The sequence below is a fragment of the Lepisosteus oculatus genome, chromosome 3 (genome assembly GCF_040954835.1).
Source record: "Lepisosteus oculatus isolate fLepOcu1 chromosome 3, fLepOcu1.hap2, whole genome shotgun sequence".
NCBI classification, from domain to species: Eukaryota; Metazoa; Chordata; class Actinopteri; order Semionotiformes; family Lepisosteidae; genus Lepisosteus; species Lepisosteus oculatus.
In genome coordinates this window covers 26050039-26063413 of record NC_090698.1, presented here as the reverse complement: position 1 = coordinate 26063413, position 13375 = coordinate 26050039, and the positions used below count along the sequence as shown (strand labels likewise).

General features: G+C 37.6%; 1 protein-coding gene across 3 annotated transcripts in view; it reads left to right on the top strand.

The window, feature by feature from the left end:
* Window positions 1–13375, top strand: part of tln1 (talin 1) — a 131433-nt gene that overhangs the window by 86515 nt on the left and 31543 nt on the right. For all 3 annotated transcript variants that reach the window (XM_006627040.3, XM_015337597.2, XM_069187059.1), the window contains 7 exons: window positions 496–624; window positions 2567–2669; window positions 6526–6734; window positions 7124–7243; window positions 7452–7649; window positions 8348–8487; window positions 10945–11038. In XM_006627040.3, coding sequence (XP_006627103.1) covers window positions 496–624; window positions 2567–2669; window positions 6526–6734; window positions 7124–7243; window positions 7452–7649; window positions 8348–8487; window positions 10945–11038 — 993 coding nt within the window. The remainder of the gene's footprint in view (window positions 1–495; window positions 625–2566; window positions 2670–6525; window positions 6735–7123; window positions 7244–7451; window positions 7650–8347; window positions 8488–10944; window positions 11039–13375) is intronic.

Genomic DNA, 13375 nt, shown 5'->3' with positions numbered 1-13375 from the left:
CCCTCTGTGACCGACCTGTTGAACTAGGAGGAAAGATTTAGATTTAGATAATTTAAATAGATTAATGAATGTATTTGGAATGCAACCTCTGATATTCAAGTAAAATGTTAATGGTAAAATCCTTTTTACTTCTTGTAATGTTTTGTTTACAGCAGAATTACAGCGTGGAGGCAACAACACAGCTCAGAACAGTGTTTAGGAAGTAGACTTCCAGTTGCTTTAGACAATATAAAATGAAATCCAAGCCATTAAATGGGGGATTAAACTTGTTTGAAGAGCAGGTTTTCTGACTAACAAAGCATTTGTGATAAGTTAACTGTGAAAGCTTGAGGGCCATCCAGTGGTTGCATGTATGTAGTGTAGAGTAGGACAAACCATACTCATAAGCACAAGGATGTTCTTGCACAGTTCATTGTCCCTGTGTTTACTGCAAATTGCAGCATACTGTACTGTGTCCAAATCCTAACATGTTGTTCCATGGGGAACTGTTCACAGGCACAGGAAGCCTGTGGGCCCCTGGAAGTTGACAACGCTCTGAACGTCGTCCGTAACCTAGAGAAGGACATGCAGGAAGCCAAGGCCTCAGCTGCGAATGGGAAGCTGAAGCCCTTGCCTGGCGAAACAGTGAGTTCTCTTTCCTCCTTTTATGGGTGGCTTAGTGCCGTGCTGACAGTTGGCGTGGTTTCCTCACTGCTCTTGGGTTCTGGGCTGGGATCCAGTCTCGGTCCCCTTCTGTGTGGAGTTTGCATTTTCTCAAAAGTGTTTGTATAAGTTTTTCGACAGGCATTCTAAATTTGCACATGTGAACCTGTATGAACCAATCTGAGCACCCTGTAATATTCGAGTCCAGACCCAGGTTTATTCACATCTGGCATACTGTACTTGTTAATTAGGTTAGGCTTAGGGTTGATACAACTCTTGCCAGGAGTAAGCATCTTTCTTTTGATTGATGAAAGAATGACCATACCACTTATCCCAAAGAGGCTTTCCTCCACACTCTCCATCCCTCCAAAGTCCACATTTTCAAGTTTTCCTATGGTGAATTTAATCAAAAGTTCAGACTCATTAGAGAGAGACTAAAACTAAATGATGCTTTTCCTCTGATTTTCAAGAGCACTTGTTTTGCCATATTTTTAAGCATCAGAAAATACAAAGGTTTACTTTTTTTAAAGGGATTCAATGACACTTACACTTTGTTTATGGGTTATTGATGTTATTGAAAAGCTAACCCAATACTTTTCTAATAATACCTTCACATACAAGAGTAATACTTTCCTAATGTGAAAGGAGAAAAATTTAAAATGTGATTTCAGTGGGTTTAGCATCAGTAGTGTACTGAAAAAGTTAGTCTCTTGTATTCTGTTACTCTTCAATGTTCAACTTATAAATAAGGCCTTTTTGTACAGGTAATGGCTCATTGTGCAGTATGATGTTCTTTTTAAGTGCCTTCAATCCATGTTTTTTCAGATGGTATTATTGAATATATGCACAATGAATTCAGTAATTCTGTCTGAGTTAGTGAAGCAAATCATAATAATTTTCTTTGATTAGGCTACTGAGTTTAAGCCAGAAACTGTCATTTTCAATTAAACAAATGCCTTGGATGCAGTTGGGATCCCTTTGGGTAAAACTTAGTTTAGGTACCGTATTTAGAAATAAAGAGGAGTGTTATGGGGACACCAAAATGTCTAATCAGGACAATCCCAGGAAAATCTTTGATATATTTATTCTTGGAGGTAAATTCATGATTTGTGCCAACAGTATTATACAGTACAGTTAAGCACATCTGAAAATGACGGGTAGTTAATGCAGGAGTACTTTTTAACCCTTAAAGTCTGCTCCTGCAATGTCTCTTAAAATAATTCTCTAATTAAATATAAGTCATTGTAGAAATGATATCGAAACACATAAGAAATGCAGCATTCTCAACCTATTTTTGATATTGCAGTGCTGAGAAATACTTTAAGTATGATGTGATAAGAGGGCAGCACGGTGGATCAGTGGTTAGCCAGCCTCACCGCGCTGGGTCCCTGGTTTCACTTCCAGACCAGCAGTGCTCTCTATGTGGAGATTATGTGTTTTCCCTTTGTTCCCCTGGGTTTCCTCCGGGTCCTCCACAGCCCAAAGATGCACTGGTAGGTTAATTGGCTTCTGGGAAAATTAGGCCTTTTATGAGTGTGTGTCTGTGTTTGTCTGCCCTGCGATGGACTGGCATCCTGTTCCTGGCCTTGTTCGCGGCCTCCTGCTTGCCAGGATAGGCTCCAGCTGCCCTGTGACCCTGAATTGGAAGAAGTGGTTAGAAAATGGATGGATATTTTAAGAGGATGTTAAGAGCAGATGTTGGTGCTCACAATAATAAATACATAACATGCAAAGGTGATGGTGTGCAGGATAAGGTGATGGATTAAACACGTGTAATAATTTTCCACACCATTCATTTCAAGAAAATCTCATTAAGTGTTGGTGTAAGATTTTGGCATCCATGGCAGGTCTAATCTAGAACCATCTTTCTTTAAAAGTGCTTCGGTTGTTTCTCCTTCTAATATGTATATGTTCCCTTTCTCAGCTGGAGAAATGTTCACAAGACCTGGGGACCAGCACCAAGGCAGTGAGTTCTGCCATTGCTCAGCTGCTCAGCGAAGTGACCCAAGGGAACGAGAATTACACAGGTACTTTGGATTGTTCTCTAACATAGGATACCTAAAGGAAATATACTATTTCTACTACTAATACTAATGATAAATACACATCTACAAAACCATACAGAATTTCTAAAGATAATTATCATGCTCATGTGCTTTGCGAAACCTATTTGTGACTCTTTTTTTATGTATTCTTCAAATGTTTTTTTTTAGTCTTCTGACTATTAGTTTTGTAATTATTATTTTCCTTATCCAATGCCCTTCCTCGGGAACCAGGAAACAGACAGGCAAAGACATTGTAATATCAAGATTATAATTGAATCGAAATAGAATTGAAAAGTAAAAGTAAAAGCAATAATTGCAGTAGTACAATTTAAAGAAACATCATATACAATCAAAATCAAATCTGCAATCAATTACTAATACTCTGTCAAGGTAAATAGGATATATCAATGAAGATGAGTCAGAAAAGAAAAGTAAAAGGAGCAGAGGCTCTGAGCAGCGTCAGGAGATAGCAAGTAGACTACAGATGGGCAGATCCCAGTGAGTCTTGAGGAGGTTCCAAGATGTGCCCAGGAAATACACTCCTCCTGGTTCCTGTGCTGCCTGTTGTATCATCAAGCTGTAAGGGTAGAGAAACAGTGGACTCTGGAAGATGGGAGACTGTAGGGCTAGTCTGCAAGAGAAGGCTTGGGAGGAGCAAGAGGGCTTAAAGGGACTGATTAGAATAAGGAAATAGGAGAGAGCAGGGAAACTGATACAGTGGTAAGTAGGCATCTGCATTTTCAGTTTGTATACAAACATTTACATGGAAGGGAGAAAATGAGTGAGGCAGCAGAACGTTGGTCACGCTAGAGTGGATGCATTGCAGAAATGGAGAGACTAGCCTGAAGAGCGTTGCAGCAGTCAAGATGGGACATAGACGAGGGCTTGAGTGGAGCAGAGTGAAGTAGAGTGGGTGTCTGCGGAAAGAGAAGCAGTGGTATGCTAGAGAAAGAGAAGGCTGGGAGAAGGGGTTGGGGATCCAAGATTCTTGACAGCAATGACAGGGTGAATTCAAGAATATCGCGAAATGAATGTCAAGGAAGTGTGAGGAAGAGGAAGGTGACAAAAGAAGGCCAGACAAGGAAAGACTGTGATTGTGTCGCTGCCTCCAAGGTTAACCTGAAAGAAATGCAAAAGGTGAAGTTGGAAGCAAGGGAGACAATGATCTGAGAGTCATCCCCACTGAAGTGCTTTAAGAAGCCATGACGGAAGAAGTGAAAACCCAGACAATATGTGTGCAGAGAATGGGTCCAAAGACTGAAAGTTGGGGTCCCTACAATAGTAGATTGCTGGGAACTAGAACTGTAGTAAGTGTGATTGGAGAGGAGAACTACTTACGATAAGAGAAGTGCCATAGACTCAAAGGGAGGATCTGAGAGAAGCTGTTAAGAGTAAAATGTTACAATAGCCAAAAGACCAATTAAAACAAAGACCTAGACAAGATAGGTTATGTGAACTGAGACATGAGATTTTGGAGATAGAAGTGCCATATAAGTGGAGTGAGCATATAGAAACACAGAGAATCATGACATCTAGGGGAGAAAATTTGCCAAATCCAAGACATTATGTTAAGATAATATTTTAATATTTTAGGTCATGTGTGTGGTATATAAAAATAGAAAATGCTACGTACTGTATTAATCTTATGACACTTATTATACAGGGAGTATGTGCAAAAGGGTTTGTTTGATAAAAAAATGACATTCTTTACTTTTGTTTTATTCTCTAAGCTTTCTGTTATGTAGTTTAATGTTTTCAGGATTGTAAATATTTGTCATCTCAAACACCACCAAAAAATTTTAAAAGCTAAAAAGAATACAACCTTTATTGCAGTAATGAAATTGTTCTCCTATAATTATCCAAAGAGAGTTTTTAAATTCTTTTCTATCAAAAAGAACTTTCAACATTTATTTTTTTTAGAATGGCCTTTGCCATTTTAAACAGCTCAGTTGGATGGGTAAGTTTATGTGTCTGAGAAGAGAAGAGGTTATTTGAAAAACTGCCCAGAACTGGTAGAGATGTCCCCCATCTGACATCCAAACAGGAAAACTTTTTAGTGGAAAGAAAATCCATTGTATCACTTCTAAAGTACCCTTTCCTTCCTTAACACGAGCAAGAATGGTATTTATGATTCACAGCAACATCACGTAATCATTAATTGTTTGAACAATGTTCTTCAGGAAATATGGTTCAGTTTTTATTGTAATAATGATAGTATCTGGGCAAAGCTTTATGTGACTATTCCCAAATGGTACGGTATCATACTAGAAAACAGTCTGTCACTTTTTGCAACAGGAATTGCATGAAGAGAGACTAAGATATGGGAATTGAGAATATAACAGGGAATTTAGACTTTTTTTTTACAATTGAAAAAGTGGCAATCCTCTGCGGTCCTACCTGACAATTTCCTTTAAACATCTGCTTTTTCTTGTCAAAAGACGCACAACATTAAGTCACAGTTTGTGTTTTTGTTTACTTTCCAAGCAAAGAACTGATCAATTTTAAATCTTCAAAACTTCCAGTCAGTCTGTTAAGCTCTAGAAAAAAATGTTTAGAGCTATTTTGAACTACAGTCATTTCAGTACACATGGTTGACACAAAAAATACAGTATGTTGCAAAGGAATAGGTAAACGTTCCTTTCATTATGAAAGGATAAGAAAAGAGATTCAATGTTTTGGCTGTGGAGCCTTCTTCAGGTGGGAATGACCTGTCCATGCTGACACAGCTACCTACTGTACTTGAACAAAAATGTTTAAGTACATCTTATACTTTGAGTAGCTCTTACAGCGCCTTGCAAATATATTCCCCCCTTTCAATCATGTCTGTGTTATAAAAGAAGTGTATACATTTTTTAAAGTGAATATTTTGAATCACCAATTTTAGCGAAAGAAGTCAAGTAACAGCAAAAAGTGCCCCCGAAAACAACAAACTAAAATATGTAGATTGCACAGGTATTCGCCCCCATAAGACGTCTATATTTGGTGAAAACACCTTTGGCAGTAATTACAGATGCATATTTTTTAATACATTTCTACCAACTTTACTCACAAGAGTGGTGTAACATTCACTCATTTTTCATTCTTTGTTCAGACTCTGATATTTACTTTCTTCTTCCTAAACTAATTTTGGTTTTCCTTAAGAAATCAAAAAGTAAATACTTAAGCAGTCACAAATTTTAGTTCTTGATGATTTTTGCTGTATTTTCAGAAGAGTACTTCACCCATAAGAGTATTCTATTTAAGTGTTTAAATTTGAATTAAAAGTATTCTTAAAAAGTTACATCATTTGTAATTCAACGGAAATGGTGATACACTGTAAGGGAGTGAATACTTTTGCAGCTCACTACAACAGGTTTTGCTTTTTTATTATTTGTAGTCATTTAAAATGTTACATAATCTTTAAAATTGGCCAGATACAAATTTAATGTAACGTTTCTACTACATAAACATACTCAGTGAAAAGTGAAAAGACAAATGACTTTCCAAGCACTCCTGGAAATAAAGAGATAAAATGAGGTTGAAGAGAGCTCTCAGTGAAGTGCATTGAAGTTCAAATGTACCAAGGTAGTCAAGTATTCTTGAGAAGGACTTTGGCTGGATTTAAAGCCTGATATTTTTTAAAACTTTGAATAACTATCCTGCCATCCAAGTGGATCAAAGTTGTCTAGTCTGCTTTAGGCCTAATACGGTATGTTGTCGCAGCAGGTGTCAGTCTGATTTGTTTGAACCAGTCTAGTGCAGAGCTTCTAACATGTGGACCCTTCTGCTGCTCTCTCTTGAGATGAAAACACTTTCCCTCGACCTCCTCATCAGCTCCTCCTTTGTGTTTCCTCTCCAGGAATGGCCGCGCGTGACTTGGCTCAAGCCTTGCGATCCCTGGGATCTGCTGCCCGTGGCGTAGCGGCCAACACTCCCGACCCACAGGCCCGGAATGCCATCTTGGACTGTGCCGTCGATGTCCTGGACAAATCAGCCAACCTGATTGAGGAGACCAAGCGGGCTGTGGCCAAGCCGGGAGACCCCGACAGCCAGCAGAGACTGGCCCAGGTCTGTGGAGAGCTCATGAACTGGTTCGAATTTGCTAGGGGAAATACTGTAGTGCGGTATACAACAAGCGTGAATTGGAAATAATAAATGGATACCTTCTGTGAAGGGAGAATATTTTGGCAACATTACTTGTTGTTTGTGTTTCTGAATTTTTATCGTTAGGGATTCATTCAATTAGCCATGTGCAATTTATGATTCACACACTCAATCTGAACAAATGCGCTACATATTGTATTGGAAAATTACTTCGAAAACAGCACTAAAACTGTCTTCCAAATGAATCCTTCCTTGGAAATATGTGGTTCGACAAATAAACAAAAGAAGGAGCAATTAAAGAAACTGTAAGCAGATTATCCTTGTGAAATGGATATCCTGTTTGTTCTGTATAGGTGGCTAAAGCTGTGTCGCAAGCCCTGAACAGGTGTGTGAACTGCCTGCCTGGACAAAGAGATGTGGACAATGCTATCAGGACTGTGGGAGAGGCCAGCAAAAAACTTCTTGCAGAATCAGTGAGTGAAAGTCTGTTTTTATAGAAGTCACATGTGACAGTTTTCATTTAGGAACGGACAAGTTAATACAAATAACTGTTTCAAATGAATAATAGGATTAAGCAATAGTAGGTACTGTATTGTTAATAAGCACTCTAATTATAAAAAAAGTCCCTTTAAAACCACAGTAGTGAGGGATTAACTGTCACATCTTTTTTTTCCTTTCCAGTTCCCTCCAAGCTCCAAGAGCTTCCAGGAAGCTCAGGGCAACCTGAACCAGGCTGCCGCTGGGCTGAACCAGTCAGCCAATGAGCTGGTCCAGGCCTCTCGGGGCACCACACAGGAGCTGGCCAAGGCTTCCGGCAAGTTCGGCCAGGATTTCAATGAGTTCCTGCAGGCCGGCGTCGAGATGGCTGGGCAATCTCAGGTGGGCTTCAGTGGGCTCTTCAGCAAGTACTGAAGATATCACAATGTTCGAACATCTAGACAAAGGATTCTACTTTCTGGGCACCTCTCTGCACTGAATTGCTTGGAGTATCTTATGATGATTTTCTTAAATCACAAACATACACATACAAATTCCTAAAAAGACGTCTGGGCTAGCAGCTGCCAAGTACATGAGTTTACCATGTGTATTTAGGCCATCACAAGTTTATGTGATATTTAGATTGAAAAATTTAAAACATGAAAAACTACTTTTTTTTCTGGTGAACACACATACTGTATCTATGTTTTGTCCCGTGAGCACAAGAGGGGCTAATTCTGCAACTTAGAAATTTAAATTGTTAAGTTAATGAAAAACAAAATACAGACCATCTGTCCCATAATATGTATCACATACTGTTATTGTGACCATATGTGATTCTTATGTTTTGCTTGTGTGTTTTGTACTTCTGGTAGAGAAGCCAATTTCCATAGCAGTGGACAATAAAGTACCTATGCTTATAGTGGTAATATTTTGTATATAAGTTTTAGTTTGTGAGTTTGAGATTTAAATGTTTAATTAATTGTAGAAGTATTTCTTATGACTTGTTGAAAAAAAATTGCTGCCTGTGAAGTAAAATAACGCTTAATTCACACTTGGTTTTGTGTAATTGAATCTGCTCTTATCACTCTTGGCTGCAGTCAAAGGAAGACCAGACTCAAGTGGTCACCAACCTCAAGACTATCTCCATGTCGTCCAGCAAGCTCCTGCTGGCAGCTAAGGCCCTGTCCGCTGATCCAAACGCCCCCAACCTCAAGAACCAGCTGGCGGCAGCCGCACGGTAAAAAACCCCACTCATCCTCTTTCAGAATTCAGCTATTGTACCTTCAGAATTTCCTCCATACATCTTAAAGCAAGTATAAGTAAAAATGTAACCACATTTGTGTATAATGGAATACTGAGGAGGAGCTGCATCAGGCCCATTGTCTCAGAATCACTGGATATTACAGAGGGCAGCTAATCGGATCACTGGAGAGTGCCTTGCGTGCAGGTATCAAAGCTGAATGAATCCACGCAAGTTGCACGATCTAGCGCTTTTGACTGCGTTATCTGATGAATTTATTTCTGTTTGATGACAATTAGCCTTAATTGTGCCTTCTAAAAAATTATTTCTGAAAACAGAGGTAGAACAGCTGTGTCTACAAGTTTTAAAACACCAGCATATGGGAGAAGTTGTTAAATTTGTTCCAGTTACAGCTTAGGCTGAGGTTAAGATTGAGGTTAAGAGCCAAGTTAGAATGGAAAACCTACAGAGACACCTGCCCTCTGGGACTAAAATTAGACACCAGTTGACCTCAAATGTGTTGTTTTTTTATGTATAAAATCTTAAATTCTGTTTAATATCACCAGTATTTTGAAAAGAACTTTAAAAGGTCAGGTTCTGCAGATCATTAGTTGTTAATTATGTAAAGTAATGCTCAGCTGGGTTATGAGAACCTTTGTGATTGGGAAGCCTTTCGCAATTAATCTAGATTTTGTTATAGTTAGAAAACTAGTCCAGTTTGCAGACAATGTTACAATTCAGAAATTTTAGAGTTAACAACAATTGTAGAAGCAGCAAAGGAAATTTAGAAGTTTGGGTTAAGAATTGATTAAATAGAAATCAGAGGGTACAAATAAAGGGTGAATACTCAAATTGGGGTGATATTGTTTGTGGAGGGATTTCTGCTAAGAACAGAGAGTAGTCAAGTTTGCAGATGTTACCAACTTAAAAGCTTAAGCAAATGCTGTGTAAGCAAATTGAGAATTAAATTCCAAAAGATTTAGGCAGAATTCAAGTTGTCAAACACCACTCAGATGATAATGTAGACATGCAAAGTATACTGTACATACGAGAAGCAAATGCGTAAACTGCAGACATAATAGGACACTGAATAGGGCACATAACACTGAGCCTGAAGAGGATGCATACGAATTACATTTAGGTGTTCGTATTGATATAGGGTTTTTGTCTTCAAGACAATGTGGTATAGCGATAAGAAAACAATATATATAGTTAAAAGTGTAAAATGTAAAATGTTGTCTGCTGGTAAGACTTCCTTTTATATTGTGTCACCATGTTACAAATAAATAATACTGCTCTGGAATCAGTCCAGAGAGGAGTAGCCATATATTTTTCCAGACATAAAGGTATGTCCAACACTGAGAAACTGGATGAAAATAACATTTCTAAACCCAATTTGGGTAATCAAAATGCTGAAAGGCTTTCACAAAATCAGTTTGGTGAACTTCATCAGAAGCAGTAGTAACTTGGGGACTGGGGGACAAGACGAAAATGTAGAAGTGCATTTAAATTTGAGAAAAAGAGGCACTTCTTTGCACAAAGCTTTATGGGAGTATGGACCAAGCAACCCAACCATGTTGTTGAAACTGACCCTGAAATAGCTGGATCAGATCTTTGGAGCCACTATAGACCAAATGAGCTAGGCTAAATGACCTCCTTTTTCTGTAATATTTCTTAGATCTTCTCTAATGTTATTACAGTTAATGCTTTGATCCTTTTAGTATACAATTCATACCTCTAGCAATTCCTTCAATAAAACCATCTCGATAAATTTGCATGCAGTATTGTCGAAACATCTAAAACCATTTTTGCCACTTTTTAATTAAATTAAACAAAATTAAATTAAACAAAAAATTGTTTCATTGCATTGATAACAAGACACATTAGACAAAAACCTCTTTCTCACTCCAAGAAATAGAAATAAAAAATAATATTGCTTACATAAATGAACATGAGCTAGTATTAATTTTTAAATTTGAAGTATTTCGCTCCTAGCTACACTGGACCCCATCACAGCAAAGAAAAGTAGGTGAACTACTCACTGTGTTCCTAATAGTGGGTGTTCTGAAAGATTGTTCAGACTTAAGAAGGAAAAGCTGCTGGGGGCACCTATTATTGGTTGGCAGTAGTTATTTTATTTTGTTCTCCGCAAGAAAGGCAATCCTGGAAAAGCTGAAAAAACTATGGTGGAATATAGAAATTGTACAATTTCTAAAGCGGATTTCAGAGCTTTTGTGCTATGCAAAATTGAAAGAAACAAGGGTCTTCAGCAGACCTCTATGACATACGCATCTGTGCTCGCTGTGAAATAAATGCACTCCAGAGATCAGAGTTAAAGGAGAACAGCAGCATTGCCAGGTACTGTATGTGGGGGCGAGTTGGAAATCTCTGCTGGATAGAGTTGTGTTTCGAGCTCTGTGCATGTAATTTCTCATCCCTGTCTTCTCTTTGCAGTGCGGTTACTGACAGCATTAACCAGCTGATCACCATGTGCACCCAGCAGGCCCCTGGACAGAAAGAGTGTGACAATGCACTCAGGGAACTTGAGGTACAGTTTGATTTTTTGTTTTGTTTTTGCTTGTTTTTAATAAATTTTCAGGCTGTGTAAGGCTTTTCCTGAAGTGCTTTCTTGCACTGCTGCAGAGTAAATGTTTCCTGTTTTGAGGTTGATGGTAAGCAGCCATGTGATAATTTCCTGGAGCAGAGCAGCAAGAGGAGTAGAATCCTGTTAAGTGTTTCTGTTGGTTTTGTGATCTTGTCAACAGGTTTTGATTGCCTCGAAAACAGCTGATCTTCATATCAAAAGAATTTGTTAGTTGATTAGATAGGCAGGGAACATTCCTGAGATGTCATTCATTTTAATAGTCATCTCTATTAGGAATTCTTCATGAAATGAAAGAACACAGCTGTTCACATTTAAATCCTTAAAGTGATGCTCTGCTAAAAGAGCTGTTATCTGCATGTTTTGAAGGCAAATTAGGATCATAAGAAATATACATTTTGTTTATGAGGTGGGGTTATTTGTATTTTTCCTGTTATTTAACAAATTTAATCCTTATCCGTTGTCTAAATGTGCTCCCATTTTTTTCATTTAATAGAATCAAATTACTGGAATAAAACCTTAGTTAATTTCTTAAGGCCAATTTTAAGGGGCATGAATTGGTATGATAAACAGTGTGGAAAGAATATGCTCTCATTAAGGAAGTAGTGGCCATATATAGGTATCTTTTATACTTGACTTTGTGATTGGCATATTCTTAACCTGAAACAGGTATCTTGTTTGCTAAAAATGTTTGTTTCATCTTAAAAAATGTATTTTTATTTTTAACCTCAGTGGAGCGTTTGCATCGAGTACTAAAAATAAAAATTAACAGAATCTTGTGGCCTTCATATTCATCAATGATTAAAATACTTTTGAGAAAAAAATAACTTTTTTTAGTTTCGCAAAATGTAATGTAAAAAAAATTTAAAATGGATTAAAATGCATTTAGAAGGAATGTCATATATACATATATGTAATTTCTAGCTATCATAATCCTGGTCCTAGAGAGCTCCAATCTGGTTAATCCTGATTTTGTGCAACCACACACCTGCCTTGTTCTAGCTCAGCAGTTTTAAACATGTTTTCTACTGGTAAGTTGGCAATCTTAAATTACCAATTGCTAATGAACTGTTGTACTCACAAGAGAGTCTTCAACATGTTTAATGATAATGGTTAATTACATGATAATTTTATACAGTATGTAACCATTAAATAATCTGGACTGGGGCCCTCCAGGACCAGCATTGGAAATCCCTGATTTAATTTATGGACAGGTTGGATGAGTCAGGGAAAACTTTCATAATCTAATATGCCTCATGTCATATACCAGGTATATACAGTAGTTTATTGGTATTGTTTGTTTTTTAATACCTACTAAACAGAAAGCAATTGAACTTCTACTAAGCACTTTTTACAAAAATCCCTTTAAAAATAAAAATAAAATAGAAAAAACATAAAAGATAACAATATTAATAAATAATAATAATAAAACTCCATTATTGTTCTACATAAACCAGTATTGTTTTAAAAGTTTATAGACAAACCAAAAATACATTTGAATGGCAACAATTTAGTAGACTATTTAAGCTAAAAAAGTAGCCAGTGCATTTTGATTTGTGTGCTTCCTTTTTTTGAAAAGATGATTGTAGCCCATCACTGTTTCATCTTAGTTGCAAAGTAGTGTACATGCATACAGTATGTACAGTATACAGTATGTATTCATTTGTGAAACCAAAAACAAGTTTAACAGGTAAGAATGATTGTTTCAGGTTTGGAACAATGTTGCAAATAACAATTCATAATAATAATTGCTTGCACTTATATAGCGCTTTTCTGGACACTCCACTCAAAACGCTTTACAGGTAATGGGGACTCCCCTCAACCACCACCACCAATGTGCAGCATCCACCTGGATGATGCGACTGCAGCCATAGTACGCCAGAACGCTCACCACACATCAGCTGCACACAATGTGCAAAATTAAACATGTTCATTTGATAGAGCTTTTAACACCTTCTAAGTATAACCAGATTCTTTAAGGAAGCCGTTGTTTTATTCATTAATGTTTCATCAATAAAGAGCAGGAGACACGCTAATTGGATTGGGTGACAGCTTTTATCTGAACCAGCACACTGGCTTGTAGGATGGTTTTCCTTCAGCAGTTCATTGTATAAGGTAACAGGTACTGGAGACAGATGAAAGCTACGGAGAAAGGAGAGTAAATATTTTATGTTTTGGGCCTAGTTCCTTTGGCTGTGAGGAATTACATTTGGGTTTTACTTATACCATGGTGACAGCAAGGGGAGCCATTGAATATTTCATGAAGGAAGGCTATAGTGTTTA